Genomic DNA, 20,461 nt, shown 5'->3' with positions numbered 1-20,461 from the left:
ATAACCTCTCCCAACTACGTAGTCCACTTGTGATGTTCACATCTGTTTACCTGAAGAACTGCTGGTTGAGACGGGAGTAGCTGTAGCTGCTGCCTGGGGGCAGCTGTTTTCCACCAATAGGCAGGAGTTGCTGCTGCCCAGCTCCCTTTTCACAAGCAATTCAGCAGCACTGGGAAGAGGGATCGGATGGCTTATTCCCAGTTCTTCTTCTTGGGCTTGCTGTCTTCGCAAAGCTACCTGGAAAACATTGAGTGAATGGTTAGTGACTAATGAATGAGATTTTTCTGGTATTTGCCTTTGTATTTTGCTATTTTAGGTAAAGCATGGTATAAGAACTATCAGTACTATCAGTTTGCTAAGTTGTGATGGAAGATAAAGAGGGTGCGTGGATGGAAGACAAAGAGGGTGCGTGGATGGAAGACAGAGAGGGTGTTTGGATGGAAATCAGAGAGGGTGCATGAATGGAAGACAGAGGGGGTGTGTGGATGGAAGACAGAGAGGATGTGTGTGGATGGAAGTCAGAGGATGCGTGGTGGAAGACAGAGAGTGTGTTTGGATGGAAGTAAAAGAGGGTGCGTGGATGGAAGACAGAGAGGGTGCGTGGATGGAAGACAGAGAGGGTGCGTGGATGGAACACAGAGAGGGTGTGTGGATGGAAGTCAGAGAGGGTGCGTGGTGGAAGACAGAGAGTGTGTTTGGATGGAAGTAGGAGAGGGTGCGTGGATGGAAGACAGAGAGGGTGCGTGGAGGGAAGTCAGAGAGGGTGCGTGGATGGAAGACACAGAGGGTATGTGGAAGGAAGTCAGAGAGGGTGTTTGGATGGAAATCAGAGAGGGTGCATGAATGGAAGACAGAGGGGGTGTGTGGATGGAAGTCAGAGAGGGTGCGTGGATGGAAGACAGAGAGGGTGTGTGGATGGAAGTCAGAGAGGATGCGTGGATGGAAGTCAGAGAGGGTACGTGGATGGAAGACAGAGAGGGTACGTGGATGGAAGACAGAGAGGGTGTGTGGTGGTAGACAGAGAGTGTGTTTGGATGGAAGTAGGAGAGGGTGCGTGGATGGAAGACAGAGAGGGTGCGTGGATGGAAGACAGAGAGGGTGTGTGGATGGAAGTCAGAGAGGGTGCGTGGTGGAAGACAGAGAGTGTGTTTGGATGGAAGTAGGAGAGGGTGCGTGGATGGAAGACAGAGAGGGTGCGTGGAGGGAAGTCAGAGAGGGTGCGTGGATGGAAGACACAGAGGGTATGTGGAAGGAAGTCAGAGAGGGTGTTTGGATGGAAGTCACAAAGGGTGCGTGGATGGAAGACTGAGAGGGTGTTTGGATGGAAATCAGAGAGGGTGCATGAATGGAAGACAGAGGGGGTGTGTGGATGGAAGTCAGAGAGGGTGCGTGGATGGAAGACAGAGAGGGTGTGTGGATGGAAGTCAGAGAGGATGCGTGGATGGAAGACAGAGAGGGTGTGTGGATGGAAGTCAGAGAGGGTGCGTGGATGGAAGAAAGAGAGGGTGTGTGGATGGAAGTCAGAGAGGATGCGTGGATGGAAGACAGAGAGGGTGTTTGGATGGAAGTCAGAGAGGGCGCGTGGATGGAAGACAGAGAGGTGTTTGGATGGAAATCAGAGAGGGTGCATGAATGGAAGACAGAGGGGGGGTGTGGATGGAAGACAGAGAGGGTGTGTGGATGGAAGTCAGAGAGGGTGCGTGGATGGAAGACAGAGAGGGTGTGTGGATGGAAGACAGAGAGGGTGTGTGGATGGAAGTCAGAGAGGATGCGTGGTGGAAGACAGAGAGTGTGTTTGGATGGAAGTAGGAGAGGGTGCGTGGATGGAAGACAGAGAGGGTGCGTGGAGGGAAGTCAGAGAGGGTGTTTGGATGGAAGTAGGAGAGGGTGCGTGGATGGAAGACAGAGAGGGTGCGTGGATGGAAGACAGAGAGGGTGTGTGGATGGAAGTCAGAGTGGGTGCGTGGTGGAAGACAGAGAGTGTGTTTGGATGGAAGTAGGAGAGGGTGCGTGGATGGAAGACAGAGAGGGTGCGTGGAGGGAAGTCAGAGAGGGTGCGTGGATGGAAGACACAGAGGGTATGTGGAAGGAAGTCAGAGAGGGTGTTTAGATGGAAGTCACAGAGGGTGCGTGGATGGAAGACTGAGAGGGTGTTTGGATGGAAATCAGAGAGGGTGCATGAATGGAAGACAGAGGGGGGGTGTGGATGGAAGTCAGAGAGGGTGCGTGGATGGAAGACAGAGAGGGGGTGTGGATGGAAGTCAGATAGGGTGCGTGGATGGAAGACAGAGAGGGTGTGTGGATGGAAGTCAAAGAGGATGCGTGGATGGAAGACAGAGAGGGTATTTGGATGGAAGTCAGAGAGGGTGCGTGGATGGAAGACAGAGAGGTGTTTGGATGGAAATCAGAGAGGGTGCATGAATGGAAGACAGAGAGGGTGTTTGGATGGAAGTCAGAGAGGGTGCATGGTAGAAGACAGAGCGGGTGTGTGGATGGAAGTCAGAGAGGATGCGTGGATGGAAGACAGAGAGGGTGTTTGGATGGAAGTCAGAGAGGGTGCGTGGATGGAAGACAGAGAGGTGTTTGGATGGAAATCAGAGAGGGTGCATGAATGGAAGACAGAGAGGGTGTGTGGATGGAAGTCAGAGAGGGTGTGTGTATGAAAGACAGAGAAGGTGCATGGATGGAAGACAGAGAGGGTGTGTGGATGGAAGTCAGAGAGGGTGGGTGGATGGAAGTCAGAGAGGGGGTGTGGATGGAAGTCAGAGAGGGTGCGTGGATGGTAGACAGAGAGGGTGTGTGGATGGAAGTCAGAGAGGATGCGTGGATGGAAGACAGAGAGGGTGTTTGGATGGAAGTCAGAAAGGATGCGTGGATGGAAGACAGAGAGGTGTTTGGATGGAAATCAGAGAGGGTGCATGAATGGAAGACAGAGAGGGTGTTTGGATGGAAGTCAGAGAGGGTGCATGGTAGAAGACAGAGCGGGTGTTTGGATGGAAGTCAGAGAGGGTGCATGGTGGAAGACAGAGAGGGTGTGTGGATGGAAGACAGAGAGGGTGTGTGGATGGAAGACAAAGAGGGCATGTGGATGGTAGACAGAGAGGGCATGTCGATGGAAGTCAGAGCGGGTGCGTCGATGGAAGACAGAGAGAGTATGTGGATGGAAGACAGAGAGGGTGCGTGGATGGAAGACAGAGAGGGTGCGTGGATGGAAGACAGAGAGGGTGCGTGGATGGAAGACAAGAGGGTGAGAGGGTGTTTGGATGGAAGTCAGATAGGGTGCGTGGATGGAAGACAGAGAGGGTGTTTGAATGGAAGTAGGAGAGGGTGCGTGGATGGAAGATAGAGAGGGTGTGTGGAGAAAAGTCAGAGAGGGTGCGTGGATGGAAGACAAAGAGGGTATGTGGAAGGAAGTCAGAGAGGGTGTTTGGATGGAAGTCAGAGAGGGTGCGTGGATGGAAGACTGAGAGGGTGCGTGGATGGAAGACTGAGAGGGTGCGTGGATGGAAGTCAGAGAAGGTGTGTGGATGGAAGTCAGAGAGGGTGTGTGGATGGAAGACAGAGAGGGTGCGTGGATGGAAGTCAGAGAAGGTGCATGGATGGAAGACAGAGAGGGTGTGTGGATGGAAGTCAGAGTAGGTGTGTGGATGGAAGTCAGAGAGGGGGTGTGGATGGAAGTCAGAGAGGATGTGTGGTTAGAAGACAGAGAGGGTGTGTGGATGGAAAACAGAGAGGGTGTTTGGATGGAAGTCACAGAGGGTGCATGGTAGAAGACATAGCGGGTGTTTGGATGGAAGACAGAGGGGGTGTGTGGCTGGAAGACAGAGAGGGTGCGTGGATGGAAGTCAGAGAGGGTGTGTGGTGGAAGACAGAGAGTATGTTTGGATGGAAGTAGGAGAGGGTGCGTGGATGGAAGACAGAGAGGGTGCGTGGATGGAAGTCAGAGAGGGTGCGTGGTGGAAGACAGAGAGTGTGTTTGGATGGAAGTAGGAGAGGGTGTGTGGATGGAAGACAGAGAGGGTGCGTGGAGGGAAGTCAGAGAGGGTGCGTGGATGGAAGACACAGAGGGTATGTGGAAGGAAGTCAGAGAGGGTGTTTGGATGGAAGTCAGAGAGGGTGCGTGGATGGAAGACTGAGAGGGTGTTTGGATGGAAATCAGAGAGGGTGCATGAATGGAAGACAGAGGGGGGGTGTGGATGGAAGTCAGAGAGGGTGCGTGGATGGAAGACAGAGAGGGGGTGTGGATGGAAGTCAGATAGGGTGCGTGGATGGAAGACAGAGAGGGTGTGTGGATGGAAGTCAAAGAGGATGCGTGGATGGAAGACAGAGAGGGTATTTGGATGGAAGTCAGAGAGGGTGCGTGGATGGAAGACAGAGAGGTGTTTGGATGGAAATCAGAGAGGGTGCATGAATGGAAGACAGAGAGGGTGTTTGGATGGAAGTCAGAGAGGGTGCATGGTAGAAGACAGAGCGGGTGTGTGGATGGAAGTCAGAGAGGATGCGTGGATGGAAGACAGAGAGGGTGTTTGGATGGAAGTCAGAGAGGGTGCGTGGATGGAAGACAGAGAGGTGTTTGGATGGAAATCAGAGAGGGTGCATGAATGGAAGACAGAGAGGGTGTGTGGATGGAAGTCAGAGAGGGTGTGTGTATGAAAGACAGAGAAGGTGCATGGATGGAAGTCAGAGAGGGTGTGTGGATGGAAGTCAGAGAGGGTGTGTGGATGGAAGTCAGAGAGGGGGTGTGGATGGAAGTCAGAGAGGGTGCGTGGATGGTATACAGAGAGGGTGTGTGGATGGAAGTCAGAGAGGATGCGTGGATGGAAGACAGAGAGGGTGTTTGGATGGAAGTCAGAGAGGATGCGTGGATGGAAGACAGAGAGGTGTTTGGATGGAAATCAGAGAGGGTGCATGAATAGAAGACAGAGAGGGTGTTTGGATGGAAGTCAGAGAGGGTGCATGGTAGAAGACAGAGCGGGTGTTTGGATGGAAGTCAGAGAGGGTGCATGGTGGAAGACAGAGAGGGTGTGTGGATGGAAGACAGAGAGGGTGTGTGGATGGAAGACAAAGAGGGCATGTGGATGGTAGACAGAGAGGGCATGTCGATGGAAGTCAGAGCGGGTGCGTCGATGGAAGACAGAGAGAGTATGTGGATGGAAGACAGAGAGGGTGCGTGGATGGAAGACAGAGAGGGTGCGTGGATGGAAGACAGAGAGGGTGCGTGGATGGAAGACAAGAGGGTGAGAGGGTGTTTGGATGGAAGTCAGAGAGGGTGCGTGGATGGAAGACAGAGAGCGTGTTTGGATGGAAGTAGGAGAGGGTGCGTGGATGGAAGATAGAGAGGGTGTGTGGAGAAAAGTCAGAGAGGGTGCGTGGATGGAAGACAAAGAGGGTATGTGGAAGGAAGTCAGAGAGGGTGTTTGGATGGAAGTCAGAGAGGGTGCGTGGATGGAAGACTGAGAGGGTGCGTGGATGGAAGACAGAGGGGGTGTGTGGATGGAAGACAGAGAGGGTGCGTGGATGGAAGTCAGAGAAGGTGCATGGATGGAAGACAGAGAGGGTGTGTGGATGGAAGTCAGAGTAGGTGTGTGGATGGAAGTCAGAGAGGGGGTGTGGATGGAAGTCAGAGAGGATGTGTGGTTAGAAGACAGAGAGGGTGTGTGGATGGAAAACAGAGAGGGTGTTTGGATGGAAGTCAGAGAGGGTGCATGGTAGAAGACATAGCGGGTGTTTGGATGGAAGTCAGAGAGGGTGCATGGTGGAAGACAGAGAGGGTGTGTGGCTGGAAGACAGAGAGGGTGCCTGGATGGAAGTCAGAGAGGGTGTGTGGTGGAAGACAGAGAGTGTGTTTGGATGGAAGTAGGAGAGGGTGCGTGGATGGAAGACAGAGAGGGTGCGTGGATGGAAGTCAGAGAGGGTGCGTGGTGGAAGACAGAGAGTGTGTTTGGATGGAAGTAGGAGAGGGTGTGTGGATGGAAGACAGAGAGGGTGCGTGGAGGGAAGTCAGAGAGGGTGTTTGGATGGAAGTCAGAGAGGGTGCGTGGATGGAAGACTGAGAGGGTGTTTGGATGGAAATCAAAGAGGGTGCATGAATGGAAGACAGAGGGGGGTGTGGATGGAAGTCAGAGAGGGTGCGTGGATGGAAGACAAAGAGGGTGTGTGGATGGAAGTCAGAGAGGATGCGTGGATGGAAGACAGAGAGGGTGTGTGGATGGAAGTCAGAGAGGGTGCGTGGATGGAAGACAGAGAGGGTGTGTGGATGGAAGTCAGAGAGGATGCGTGGATGGAAGACAGAGAGGGTGCTTGGATGGAAGTCAGAGAGGGTGCGTGGATGGAAGACAGAGAGGTGTTTGGATGGAAATCAGAGAGGGTGCATGAATGGAAGACAGAGGGGGTGTGTGGATGGAAGACAGAGAGGGTGTGTGGATGGAAGTCAGAGAGGGTGCGTGGATGGAAGACAGAGAGGGTGTGTGGATGGAAGTCAGAGAGGATGCGTGGTGGAAGACAGAGAGTGTGTTTGGATGGAAGTAGGAGAGGGTGCGTGGATGGAAGACAGAGAGGGTGCGTGGAGGGAAGTCAGAGAGGGTATTTGGATGGAAGTCAGAGAGGGTGCGTGGATGGAAGACTGAGAGGGTGCGTGGATGGAAGACAGAGGGGGTGTGTGGATGGAAGACAGAGAAGGTGTGTGGATAGAAGTCATAGAAGGTGCATGGATGGAAGACAGAGAGGGTGCGTGGATGGAAGTCAGAGAAGGTGCATGGATGGAAGACAGAGAGGGTGTGTGGATGGAAGTCAGAGAGGGTGTGTGGATGGAAGTCAGAGAGGGGGTGTGGATGGAAGTCAGAGAGGGTGCGTGGATGGAAGACAGAGAGGGTGCGTGGATGGAAGTCAGAGAGGATGCGTGGATGGAAGTCAGAGAGGATGCGTGGATGGAAGACAGAGAGGGTGTTTGGATGGAAGTCAGAGAGGGTGCGTGGATGGAAGACAGAGAGGTGTTTGGATGGAAATCAGAGAGGGTGCATGAATGGAAGACAGAGAGGGTGTTTGGATGGAAGTCAGAGAGGGTGCATGGTAGAAGACAGAGCGGGTGTTTGGATGGAAGTCAGAGAGGGTGCATGGTGGAAGACAGAGAGGGTGTGTGGATGGAAAACAGAGAGGGTGTGTGGATGGAAGATAAATAGGGCATGTGGATGGAAGACAGAGAGGGCATGTCGATGGAAGTCAGAGAGGGTGCGTGGATGGAAGACAGAGAGGTGTTTGGATGGAAATCAGAGAGGGTGCATGAATGGAAGACAGAGGGGGTGTGTGGATGGAAGACAGAGAGGGTGTGTGGATGGAAGTCAGAGAGGGTGCGTGGATGGAAGACAGAGAGGGTGTGTGGATGGAAGTCAGAGAGGATGCGTGGTGGAAGACAGAGAGTGTGTTTGGATGGAAGTAGGAGAGGGTGCGTGGATGGAAGACTGAGAGGGTGCGTGGATGGAAGACAGAGGGGGTGTGTGGATGGAAGACAGAGAAGGTGTGTGGATAGAAGTCAGAGAGGGTGTGTGGATGGAAGTCAGAGAAGGTGCATGGATGGAAGACAGAGAGGGTGCGTGGATTGAAGTCAGAGAAGGTGAATGGATGGAAGACAGAGAGGGTGTGTGGATGGAAGTCAGAGAGGGTGTGTGGATGGAAGTCAGAGAGGGGGTGTGGATGGAAGTCAGAGAGGGTGCGTGGATGGAAGACAGAGAGGGTGCGTGGATGGAAGTCAGAGAGGATGCGTGGATGGAAGTCAGAGAGGATGCGTGGATGGAAGACAGAGAGGGTGTTTGGATGGAAGTCAGAGAGGATGCGTGGATGGAAGACAGAGAGAGTATGTGGATGGAAGACAGAGACGGTGCGTGGATGGAAGACAGAGAGGGTGCGTGGATGGAAGATAGAGAGGGTGCGTGGATGGAAGACAGAGAGGGTGCATGGATGGAAGACAAAGAGGGTATGTGGATGGAAGTCAGAGAGGGTGTGTGGATGGAAGTCAGAGAGGGTGTGTGGATGGAAGTCAGAGAGGGTGCGTGGATGGAAGACAGAGAGGGTGTGTGGATGAAAGTCAGAGAGGATGCGTGGTGGAAGTCAGAGAGTGTGTTTGGATGGAAGTAGGAGAGGGTGCGTGGATGGAAGACAGAGAGGGTGCGTGGAGGGAAGTCAGAGAGGGTGTTTGGATGGAAGTCAGAGAGGGTGCGTGGATGGAAGACTGAGAGGGTGCGTGGATGGAAGACAGAGGGGGTGTGTGGATGGAAGACAGAGAAGGTGTGTGGAGGGAAGTCAGAGAGGGTGCGTGGATGGAAGACACAGAGGGTATGTGGAAGGAAGTCAGAGAGGGTGTTTGGATGGAAGTCACAAAGGGTGCGTGGATGGAAGACTGAGAGGGTGTTTGGATGGAAATCAGAGAGGGTGCATGAATGGAAGACAGAGGGGGTGTGTGGATGGAAGTCAGAGAGGGTGCGTGGATGGAAGACAGAGAGGGTGTGTGGATGGAAGTCAGAGAGGATGCGTGGATGGAAGACAGAGAGGGTGTGTGGATGGAAGTCAGAGAGGGTGCGTGGATGGAAGAAAGAGAGGGTGTGTGGATGGAAGTCAGAGAGGATGCGTGGATGGAAGACAGAGAGGGTGTTTGGATGGAAGTCAGAGAGGGCGCGTGGATGGAAGACAGAGAGGTGTTTGGATGGAAATCAGAGAGGGTGCATGAATGGAAGACAGAGGGGGGGTGTGGATGGAAGACAGAGAGGGTGTGTGGATGGAAGTCAGAGAGGGTGCGTGGATGGAAGACAGAGAGGGTGTGTGGATGGAAGACAGAGAGGGTGTGTGGATGGAAGTCAGAGAGGATGCGTGGTGGAAGACAGAGAGTGTGTTTGGATGGAAGTAGGAGAGGGTGCGTGGATGGAAGACAGAGAGGGTGCGTGGAGGGAAGTCAGAGAGGGTGTTTGGATGGAAGTAGGAGAGGGTGCGTGGATGGAAGACAGAGAGGGTGCGTGGATGGAAGACAGAGAGGGTGTGTGGATGGAAGTCAGAGTGGGTGCGTGGTGGAAGACAGAGAGTGTGTTTGGATGGAAGTAGGAGAGGGTGCGTGGATGGAAGACAGAGAGGGTGCGTGGAGGGAAGTCAGAGAGGGTGCGTGGATGGAAGACACAGAGGGTATGTGGAAGGAAGTCAGAGAGGGTGTTTAGATGGAAGTCACAGAGGGTGCGTGGATGGAAGACTGAGAGGGTGTTTGGATGGAAATCAGAGAGGGTGCATGAATGGAAGACAGAGGGGGGGTGTGGATGGAAGTCAGAGAGGGTGCGTGGATGGAAGACAGAGAGGGGGTGTGGATGGAAGTCAGATAGGGTGCGTGGATGGAAGACAGAGAGGGTGTGTGGATGGAAGTCAAAGAGGATGCGTGGATGGAAGACAGAGAGGGTATTTGGATGGAAGTCAGAGAGGGTGCGTGGATGGAAGACAGAGAGGTGTTTGGATGGAAATCAGAGAGGGTGCATGAATGGAAGACAGAGAGGGTGTTTGGATGGAAGTCAGAGAGGGTGCATGGTAGAAGACAGAGCGGGTGTGTGGATGGAAGTCAGAGAGGATGCGTGGATGGAAGACAGAGAGGGTGTTTGGATGGAAGTCAGAGAGGGTGCGTGGATGGAAGACAGAGAGGTGTTTGGATGGAAATCAGAGAGGGTGCATGAATGGAAGACAGAGAGGGTGTGTGGATGGAAGTCAGAGAGGGTGTGTGTATGAAAGACAGAGAAGGTGCATGGATGGAAGACAGAGAGGGTGTGTGGATGGAAGTCAGAGAGGGTGGGTGGATGGAAGTCAGAGAGGGGGTGTGGATGGAAGTCAGAGAGGGTGCGTGGATGGTAGACAGAGAGGGTGTGTGGATGGAAGTCAGAGAGGATGCGTGGATGGAAGACAGAGAGGGTGTTTGGATGGAAGTCAGAAAGGATGCGTGGATGGAAGACAGAGAGGTGTTTGGATGGAAATCAGAGAGGGTGCATGAATGGAAGACAGAGAGGGTGTTTGGATGGAAGTCAGAGAGGGTGCATGGTAGAAGACAGAGCGGGTGTTTGGATGGAAGTCAGAGAGGGTGCATGGTGGAAGACAGAGAGGGTGTGTGGATGGAAGACAGAGAGGGTGTGTGGATGGAAGACAAAGAGGGCATGTGGATGGTAGACAGAGAGGGCATGTCGATGGAAGTCAGAGCGGGTGCGTCGATGGAAGACAGAGAGAGTATGTGGATGGAAGACAGAGAGGGTGCGTGGATGGAAGACAGAGAGGGTGCGTGGATGGAAGACAGAGAGGGTGCGTGGATGGAAGACAAGAGGGTGAGAGGGTGTTTGGATGGAAGTCAGATAGGGTGCGTGGATGGAAGACAGAGAGGGTGTTTGGATGGAAGTAGGAGAGGGTGCGTGGATGGAAGATAGAGAGGGTGTGTGGAGAAAAGTCAGAGAGGGTGCGTGGATGGAAGACAAAGAGGGTATGTGGAAGGAAGTCAGAGAGGGTGTTTGGATGGAAGTCAGAGAGGGTGCGTGGATGGAAGACTGAGAGGGTGCGTGGATGGAAGACTGAGAGGGTGCGTGGATGGAAGTCAGAGAAGGTGTGTGGATGGAAGTCAGAGAGGGTGTGTGGATGGAAGACAGAGAGGGTGCGTGGATGGAAGTCAGAGAAGGTGCATGGATGGAAGACAGAGAGGGTGTGTGGATGGAAGTCAGAGTAGGTGTGTGGATGGAAGTCAGAGAGGGGGTGTGGATGGAAGTCAGAGAGGATGTGTGGTTAGAAGACAGAGAGGGTGTGTGGATGGAAAACAGAGAGGGTGTTTGGATGGAAGTCACAGAGGGTGCATGGTAGAAGACATAGCGGGTGTTTGGATGGAAGACAGAGGGGGTGTGTGGCTGGAAGACAGAGAGGGTGCGTGGATGGAAGTCAGAGAGGGTGTGTGGTGGAAGACAGAGAGTATGTTTGGATGGAAGTAGGAGAGGGTGCGTGGATGGAAGACAGAGAGGGTGCGTGGATGGAAGTCAGAGAGGGTGCGTGGTGGAAGACAGAGAGTGTGTTTGGATGGAAGTAGGAGAGGGTGTGTGGATGGAAGACAGAGAGGGTGCGTGGAGGGAAGTCAGAGAGGGTGCGTGGATGGAAGACACAGAGGGTATGTGGAAGGAAGTCAGAGAGGGTGTTTGGATGGAAGTCAGAGAGGGTGCGTGGATGGAAGACTGAGAGGGTGTTTGGATGGAAATCAGAGAGGGTGCATGAATGGAAGACAGAGGGGGGGTGTGGATGGAAGTCAGAGAGGGTGCGTGGATGGAAGACAGAGAGGGGGTGTGGATGGAAGTCAGATAGGGTGCGTGGATGGAAGACAGAGAGGGTGTGTGGATGGAAGTCAAAGAGGATGCGTGGATGGAAGACAGAGAGGGTATTTGGATGGAAGTCAGAGAGGGTGCGTGGATGGAAGACAGAGAGGTGTTTGGATGGAAATCAGAGAGGGTGCATGAATGGAAGACAGAGAGGGTGTTTGGATGGAAGTCAGAGAGGGTGCATGGTAGAAGACAGAGCGGGTGTGTGGATGGAAGTCAGAGAGGATGCGTGGATGGAAGACAGAGAGGGTGTTTGGATGGAAGTCAGAGAGGGTGCGTGGATGGAAGACAGAGAGGTGTTTGGATGGAAATCAGAGAGGGTGCATGAATGGAAGACAGAGAGGGTGTGTGGATGGAAGTCAGAGAGGGTGTGTGTATGAAAGACAGAGAAGGTGCATGGATGGAAGTCAGAGAGGGTGTGTGGATGGAAGTCAGAGAGGGTGTGTGGATGGAAGTCAGAGAGGGGGTGTGGATGGAAGTCAGAGAGGGTGCGTGGATGGTATACAGAGAGGGTGTGTGGATGGAAGTCAGAGAGGATGCGTGGATGGAAGACAGAGAGGGTGTTTGGATGGAAGTCAGAGAGGATGCGTGGATGGAAGACAGAGAGGTGTTTGGATGGAAATCAGAGAGGGTGCATGAATAGAAGACAGAGAGGGTGTTTGGATGGAAGTCAGAGAGGGTGCATGGTAGAAGACAGAGCGGGTGTTTGGATGGAAGTCAGAGAGGGTGCATGGTGGAAGACAGAGAGGGTGTGTGGATGGAAGACAGAGAGGGTGTGTGGATGGAAGACAAAGAGGGCATGTGGATGGTAGACAGAGAGGGCATGTCGATGGAAGTCAGAGCGGGTGCGTCGATGGAAGACAGAGAGAGTATGTGGATGGAAGACAGAGAGGGTGCGTGGATGGAAGACAGAGAGGGTGCGTGGATGGAAGACAGAGAGGGTGCGTGGATGGAAGACAAGAGGGTGAGAGGGTGTTTGGATGGAAGTCAGAGAGGGTGCGTGGATGGAAGACAGAGAGGGTGTTTGGATGGAAGTAGGAGAGGGTGCGTGGATGGAAGATAGAGAGGGTGTGTGGAGAAAAGTCAGAGAGGGTGCGTGGATGGAAGACAAAGAGGGTATGTGGAAGGAAGTCAGAGAGGGTGTTTGGATGGAAGTCAGAGAGGGTGCGTGGATGGAAGACTGAGAGGGTGCGTGGATGGAAGACAGAGGGGGTGTGTGGATGGAAGACAGAGAGGGTGCGTGGATGGAAGTCAGAGAAGGTGCATGGATGGAAGACAGAGAGGGTGTGTGGATGGAAGTCAGAGTAGGTGTGTGGATGGAAGTCAGAGAGGGGGTGTGGATGGAAGTCAGAGAGGATGTGTGGTTAGAAGACAGAGAGGGTGTGTGGATGGAAAACAGAGAGGGTGTTTGGATGGAAGTCAGAGAGGGTGCATGGTAGAAGACATAGCGGATGTTTGGATGGAAGTCAGAGAGGGTGCATGGTGGAAGACAGAGAGGGTGTGTGGCTGGAAGACAGAGAGGGTGCCTGGATGGAAGTCAGAGAGGGTGTGTGGTGGAAGACAGAGAGTGTGTTTGGATGGAAGTAGGAGAGGGTGCGTGGATGGAAGACAGAGAGGGTGCGTGGATGGAAGTCAGAGAGGGTGCGTGGTGGAAGACAGAGAGTGTGTTTGGATGGAAGTAGGAGAGGGTGTGTGGATGGAAGACAGAGAGGGTGCGTGGAGGGAAGTCAGAGAGGGTGTTTGGATGGAAGTCAGAGAGGGTGCGTGGATGGAAGACTGAGAGGGTGTTTGGATGGAAATCAAAGAGGGTGCATGAATGGAAGACAGAGGGGGGTGTGGATGGAAGTCAGAGAGGGTGCGTGGATGGAAGACAAAGAGGGTGTGTGGATGGAAGTCAGAGAGGATGCGTGGATGGAAGACAGAGAGGGTGTGTGGATGGAAGTCAGAGAGGGTGCGTGGATGGAAGACAGAGAGGGTGTGTGGATGGAAGTCAGAGAGGATGCGTGGATGGAAGACAGAGAGGGTGCTTGGATGGAAGTCAGAGAGGGTGCGTGGATGGAAGACAGAGAGGTGTTTGGATGGAAATCAGAGAGGGTGCATGAATGGAAGACAGAGGGGGTGTGTGGATGGAAGACAGAGAGGGTGTGTGGATGGAAGTCAGAGAGGGTGCGTGGATGGAAGACAGAGAGGGTGTGTGGATGGAAGTCAGAGAGGATGCGTGGTGGAAGACAGAGAGTGTGTTTGGATGGAAGTAGGAGAGGGTGCGTGGATGGAAGACAGAGAGGGTGCGTGGAGGGAAGTCAGAGAGGGTGTTTGGATGGAAGTCAGAGAGGGTGCGTGGATGGAAGACTGAGAGGGTGCGTGGATGGAAGACAGAGGGGGTGTGTGGATGGAAGACAGAGAAGGTGTGTGGATAGAAGTCATAGAAGGTGCATGGATGGAAGACAGAGAGGGTGCGTGGATGGAAGTCAGAGAAGGTGCATGGATGGAAGACAGAGAGGGTGTGTGGATGGAAGTCAGAGAGGGTGTGTGGATGGAAGTCAGAGAGGGGGTGTGGATGGAAGTCAGAGAGGGTGCGTGGATGGAAGACAGAGAGGGTGCGTGGATGGAAGTCAGAGAGGATGCGTGGATGGAAGTCAGAGAGGATGCGTGGATGGAAGACAGAGAGGGTGTTTGGATGGAAGTCAGAGAGGGTGCGTGGATGGAAGACAGAGAGGTGTTTGGATGGAAATCAGAGAGGGTGCATGAATGGAAGACAGAGAGGGTGTTTGGATGGAAGTCAGAGAGGGTGCATGGTAGAAGACAGAGCGGGTGTTTGGATGGAAGTCAGAGAGGGTGCATGGTGGAAGACAGAGAGGGTGTGTGGATGGAAAACAGAGAGGGTGTGTGGATGGAAGATAAATAGGGCATGTGGATGGAAGACAGAGAGGGCATGTCGATGGAAGTCAGAGAGGGTGCGTGGATGGAAGACAGAGAGGTGTTTGGATGGAAATCAGAGAGGGTGCATGAATGGAAGACAGAGGGGGTGTGTGGATGGAAGACAGAGAGGGTGTGTGGATGGAAGTCAGAGAGGGTGCGTGGATGGAAGACAGAGAGGGTGTGTGGATGGAAGTCAGAGAGGATGCGTGGTGGAAGACAGAGAGTGTGTTTGGATGGAAGTAGGAGAGGGTGCGTGGATGGAAGACTGAGAGGGTGCGTGGATGGAAGACAGAGGGGGTGTGTGGATGGAAGACAGAGAAGGTGTGTGGATAGAAGTCAGAGAGGGTGTGTGGATGGAAGTCAGAGAAGGTGCATGGATGGAAGACAGAGAGGGTGCGTGGATTGAAGTCAGAGAAGGTGAATGGATGGAAGACAGAGAGGGTGTGTGGATGGAAGTCAGAGAGGGTGTGTGGATGGAAGTCAGAGAGGGGGTGTGGATGGAAGTCAGAGAGGGTGCGTGGATGGAAGACAGAGAGGGTGCGTGGATGGAAGTCAGAGAGGATGCGTGGATGGAAGTCAGAGAGGATGCGTGGATGGAAGACAGAGAGGGTGTTTGGATGGAAGTCAGAGAGGATGCGTGGATGGAAGACAGAGAGAGTATGTGGATGGAAGACAGAGACGGTGCGTGGATGGAAGACAGAGAGGGTGCGTGGATGGAAGATAGAGAGGGTGCGTGGATGGAAGACAGAGAGGGTGCATGGATGGAAGACAAAGAGGGTATGTGGATGGAAGTCAGAGAGGGTGTGTGGATGGAAGTCAGAGAGGGTGTGTGGATGGAAGTCAGAGAGGGTGCGTGGATGGAAGACAGAGAGGGTGTGTGGATGAAAGTCAGAGAGGATGCGTGGTGGAAGTCAGAGAGTGTGTTTGGATGGAAGTAGGAGAGGGTGCGTGGATGGAAGACAGAGAGGGTGCGTGGAGGGAAGTCAGAGAGGGTGTTTGGATGGAAGTCAGAGAGGGTGCGTGGATGGAAGACTGAGAGGGTGCGTGGATGGAAGACAGAGGGGGTGTGTGGATGGAAGACAGAGAAGGTGTGTGGAGGGAAGTCAGAGAGGGTGCGTGGATGGAAGACACAGAGGGTATGTGGAAGGAAGTCAGAGAGGGTGTTTGGATGGAAGTCACAAAGGGTGCGTGGATGGAAGACTGAGAGGGTGTTTGGATGGAAATCAGAGAGGGTGCATGAATGGAAGACAGAGGGGGTGTGTGGATGGAAGTCAGAGAGGGTGCGTGGATGGAAGACAGAGAGGGTGTGTGGATGGAAGTCAGAGAGGATGCGTGGATGGAAGACAGAGAGGGTGTGTGGATGGAAGTCAGAGAGGGTGCGTGGATGGAAGAAAGAGAGGGTGTGTGGATGGAAGTCAGAGAGGATGCGTGGATGGAAGACAGAGAGGGTGTTTGGATGGAAGTCAGAGAGGGCGCGTGGATGGAAGACAGAGAGGTGTTTGGATGGAAATCAGAGAGGGTGCATGAATGGAAGACAGAGGGGGGGTGTGGATGGAAGACAGAGAGGGTGTGTGGATGGAAGTCAGAGAGGGTGCGTGGATGGAAGACAGAGAGGGTGTGTGGATGGAAGACAGAGAGGGTGTGTGGATGGAAGTCAGAGAGGATGCGTGGTGGAAGACAGAGAGTGTGTTTGGATGGAAGTAGGAGAGGGTGCGTGGATGGAAGACAGAGAGGGTGCGTGGAGGGAAGTCAGAGAGGGTGTTTGGATGGAAGTAGGAGAGGGTGCGTGGATGGAAGACAGAGAGGGTGCGTGGATGGAAGACAGAGAGGGTGTGTGGATGGAAGTCAGAGTGGGTGCGTGGTGGAAGACAGAGAGTGTGTTTGGATGGAAGTAGGAGAGGGTGCGTGGATGGAAGACAGAGAGGGTGCGTGGAGGGAAGTCAGAGAGGGTGCGTGGATGGAAGACACAGAGGGTATGTGGAAGGAAGTCAGAGAGGGTGTTTAGATGGAAGTCACAGAGGGTGCGTGGATGGAAGACTGAGAGGGTGTTTGGATGGAAATCAGAGAGGGTGCATGAATGGAAGACAGAGGGGGGGTGTGGATGGAAGTCAGAGAGGGTGCGTGGATGGAAGACAGAGAGGGGGTGTGGATGGAAGTCAGATAGGGTGCGTGGATGGAAGACAGAGAGGGTGTGTGGATGGAAGTCAAAGAGGATGCGTGGATGGAAGACAGAGAGGGTATTTGGATGGAAGTCAGAGAGGGTGCGTGGATGGAAGACAGAGAGGTGTTTGGATGGAAATCAGAGAGGGTGCATGAATGGAAGACAGAGAGGGTGTTTGGATGGAAGTCAGAGAGGGTGCATGGTAGAAGACAGAGCGGGTGTGTGGATGGAAGTCAGAGAGGATGCGTGGATGGAAGACAGAGAGGGTGTTTGGATGGAAGTCAGAGAGGGTGCGTGGATGGAAGACAGAGAGGTGTTTGGATGGAAATCAGAGAGGGTGCATGAATGGAAGACAGAGAGGGTGTGTGGATGGAAGTCAGAGAGGGTGTGTGTATGAAAGACAGAGAAGGTGCATGGATGGAAGACAGAGAGGGTGTGTGGATGGAAGTCAGAGAGGGTGGGTGGATGGAAGTCAGAGAGGGGGTGTGGATGGAAGTCAGAGAGGGTGCGTGGATGGTAGACAGAGAGGGTGTGTGGATGGAAGTCAGAGAGGATGCGTGGATGGAAGACAGAGAGGGTGTTTGGATGGAAGTCAGAAAGGATGCGTGGATGGAAGACAGAGAGGTGTTTGGATGGAAATCAGAGAGGGTGCATGAATGGAAGACAGAGAGGGTGTTTGGATGGAAGTCAGAGAGGGTGCATGGTAGAAGACAGAGCGGGTGTTTGGATGGAAGTCAGAGAGGGTGCATGGTGGAAGACAGAGAGGGTGTGTGGATGGAAGACAGAGAGGGTGTGTGGATGGAAGACAAAGAGGGCATGTGGATGGTAGACAGAGAGGGCATGTCGATGGAAGTCAGAGCGGGTGCGTCGATGGAAGACAGAGAGAGTATGTGGATGGAAGACAGAGAGGGTGCGTGGATGGAAGACAGAGAGGGTGCGTGGATGGAAGACAGAGAGGGTGCGTGGATGGAAGACAAGAGGGTGAGAGGGTGTTTGGATGGAAGTCAGATAGGGTGCGTGGATGGAAGACAGAGAGGGTGTTTGGATGGAAGTAGGAGAGGGTGCGTGGATGGAAGATAGAGAGGGTGTGTGGAGAAAAGTCAGAGAGGGTGCGTGGATGGAAGACAAAGAGGGTATGTGGAAGGAAGTCAGAGAGGGTGTTTGGATGGAAGTCAGAGAGGGTGCGTGGATGGAAGACTGAGAGGGTGCGTGGATGGAAGACTGAGAGGGTGCGTGGATGGAAGTCAGAGAAGGTGTGTGGATGGAAGTCAGAGAGGGTGTGTGGATGGAAGACAGAGAGGGTGCGTGGATGGAAGTCAGAGAAGGTGCATGGATGGAAGACAGAGAGGGTGTGTGGATGGAAGTCAGAGTAGGTGTGTGGATGGAAGTCAGAGAGGGGGTGTGGATGGAAGTCAGAGAGGATGTGTGGTTAGAAGACAGAGAGGGTGTGTGGATGGAAAACAGAGAGGGTGTTTGGATGGAAGTCACAGAGGGTGCATGGTAGAAGACATAGCGGGTGTTTGGATGGAAGACAGAGGGGGTGTGTGGCTGGAAGACAGAGAGGGTGCGTGGATGGAAGTCAGAGAGGGTGTGTGGTGGAAGACAGAGAGTATGTTTGGATGGAAGTAGGAGAGGGTGCGTGGATGGAAGACAGAGAGGGTGCGTGGATGGAAGTCAGAGAGGGTGCGTGGTGGAAGACAGAGAGTGTGTTTGGATGGAAGTAGGAGAGGGTGTGTGGATGGAAGACAGAGAGGGTGCGTGGAGGGAAGTCAGAGAGGGTGCGTGGATGGAAGACACAGAGGGTATGTGGAAGGAAGTCAGAGAGGGTGTTTGGATGGAAGTCAGAGAGGGTGCGTGGATGGAAGACTGAGAGGGTGTTTGGATGGAAATCAGAGAGGGTGCATGAATGGAAGACAGAGGGGGGGTGTGGATGGAAGTCAGAGAGGGTGCGTGGATGGAAGACAGAGAGGGGGTGTGGATGGAAGTCAGATAGGGTGCGTGGATGGAAGACAGAGAGGGTGTGTGGATGGAAGTCAAAGAGGATGCGTGGATGGAAGACAGAGAGGGTATTTGGATGGAAGTCAGAGAGGGTGCGTGGATGGAAGACAGAGAGGTGTTTGGATGGAAATCAGAGAGGGTGCATGAATGGAAGACAGAGAGGGTGTTTGGATGGAAGTCAGAGAGGGTGCATGGTAGAAGACAGAGCGGGTGTGTGGATGGAAGTCAGAGAGGATGCGTGGATGGAAGACAGAGAGGGTGTTTGGATGGAAGTCAGAGAGGGTGCGTGGATGGAAGACAGAGAGGTGTTTGGATGGAAATCAGAGAGGGTGCATGAATGGAAGACAGAGAGGGTGTGTGGATGGAAGTCAGAGAGGGTGTGTGTATGAAAGACAGAGAAGGTGCATGGATGGAAGTCAGAGAGGGTGTGTGGATGGAAGTCAGAGAGGGTGTGTGGATGGAAGTCAGAGAGGGGGTGTGGATGGAAGTCAGAGAGGGTGCGTGGATGGTATACAGAGAGGGTGTGTGGATGGAAGTCAGAGAGGATGCGTGGATGGAAGACAGAGAGGGTGTTTGGATGGAAGTCAGAGAGGATGCGTGGATGGAAGACAGAGAGGTGTTTGGATGGAAATCAGAGAGGGTGCATGAATAGAAGACAGAGAGGGTGTTTGGATGGAAGTCAGAGAGGGTGCATGGTAGAAGACAGAGCGGGTGTTTGGATGGAAGTCAGAGAGGGTGCATGGTGGAAGACAGAGAGGGTGTGTGGATGGAAGACAGAGAGGGTGTGTGGATGGAAGACAAAGAGGGCATGTGGATGGTAGACAGAGAGGGCATGTCGATGGAAGTCAGAGCGGGTGCGTCGATGGAAGACAGAGAGAGTATGTGGATGGAAGACAGAGAGGGTGCGTGGATGGAAGACAGAGAGGGTGCGTGGATGGAAGACAGAGAGGGTGCGTGGATGGAAGACAAGAGGGTGAGAGGGTGTTTGGATGGAAGTCAGAGAGGGTGCGTGGATGGAAGACAGAGAGGGTGTTTGGATGGAAGTAGGAGAGGGTGCGTGGATGGAAGATAGAGAGGGTGTGTGGAGAAAAGTCAGAGAGGGTGCGTGGATGGAAGACAAAGAGGGTATGTGGAAGGAAGTCAGAGAGGGTGTTTGGATGGAAGTCAGAGAGGGTGCGTGGATGGAAGACTGAGAGGGTGCGTGGATGGAAGACAGAGGGGGTGTGTGGATGGAAGACAGAGAGGGTGCGTGGATGGAAGTCAGAGAAGGTGCATGGATGGAAGACAGAGAGGGTGTGTGGATGGAAGTCAGAGTAGGTGTGTGGATGGAAGTCAGAGAGGGGGTGTGGATGGAAGTCAGAGAGGATGTGTGGTTAGAAGACAGAGAGGGTGTGTGGATGGAAAACAGAGAGGGTGTTTGGATGGAAGTCAGAGAGGGTGCATGGTAGAAGACATAGCGGGTGTTTGGATGGAAGTCAGAGAGGGTGCATGGTGGAAGACAGAGAGGGTGTGTGGCTGGAAGACAGAGAGGGTGCCTGGATGGAAGTCAGAGAGGGTGTGTGGTGGAAGACAGAGAGTGTGTTTGGATGGAAGTAGGAGAGGGTGCGTGGATGGAAGACAGAGAGGGTGCGTGGATGGAAGTCAGAGAGGGTGCGTGGTGGAAGACAGAGAGTGTGTTTGGATGGAAGTAGGAGAGGGTGTGTGGATGGAAGACAGAGAGGGTGCGTGGAGGGAAGTCAGAGAGGGTGTTTGGATGGAAGTCAGAGAGGGTGCGTGGATGGAAGACTGAGAGGGTGTTTGGATGGAAATCAAAGAGGGTGCATGAATGGAAGACAGAGGGGGGTGTGGATGGAAGTCAGAGAGGGTGCGTGGATGGAAGACAAAGAGGGTGTGTGGATGGAAGTCAGAGAGGATGCGTGGATGGAAGACAGAGAGGGTGTGTGGATGGAAGTCAGAGAGGGTGCGTGGATGGAAGACAGAGAGGGTGTGTGGATGGAAGTCAGAGAGGATGCGTGGATGGAAG

General features: G+C 53.4%; 1 protein-coding gene across 1 annotated transcript in view; it reads right to left on the bottom strand.

The window, feature by feature from the left end:
• Window positions 1-20,461, bottom strand: part of DMRT1 (doublesex and mab-3 related transcription factor 1) — a 282,371-nt gene that overhangs the window by 157,682 nt on the left and 104,228 nt on the right. The window contains exon 3 of the mRNA XM_063951260.1: window positions 51-237. Coding sequence (XP_063807330.1) covers window positions 51-237 — 187 coding nt within the window. The remainder of the gene's footprint in view (window positions 1-50; window positions 238-20,461) is intronic.

This window comes from Pseudophryne corroboree, chromosome 1, assembly GCF_028390025.1.
Source record: "Pseudophryne corroboree isolate aPseCor3 chromosome 1, aPseCor3.hap2, whole genome shotgun sequence".
Taxonomy (NCBI): domain Eukaryota; kingdom Metazoa; phylum Chordata; class Amphibia; order Anura; family Myobatrachidae; genus Pseudophryne; species Pseudophryne corroboree.
The sequence above is the reverse complement of the archived record's forward strand: the minus strand, read 5'-3'. Positions and strand labels throughout refer to the sequence as shown.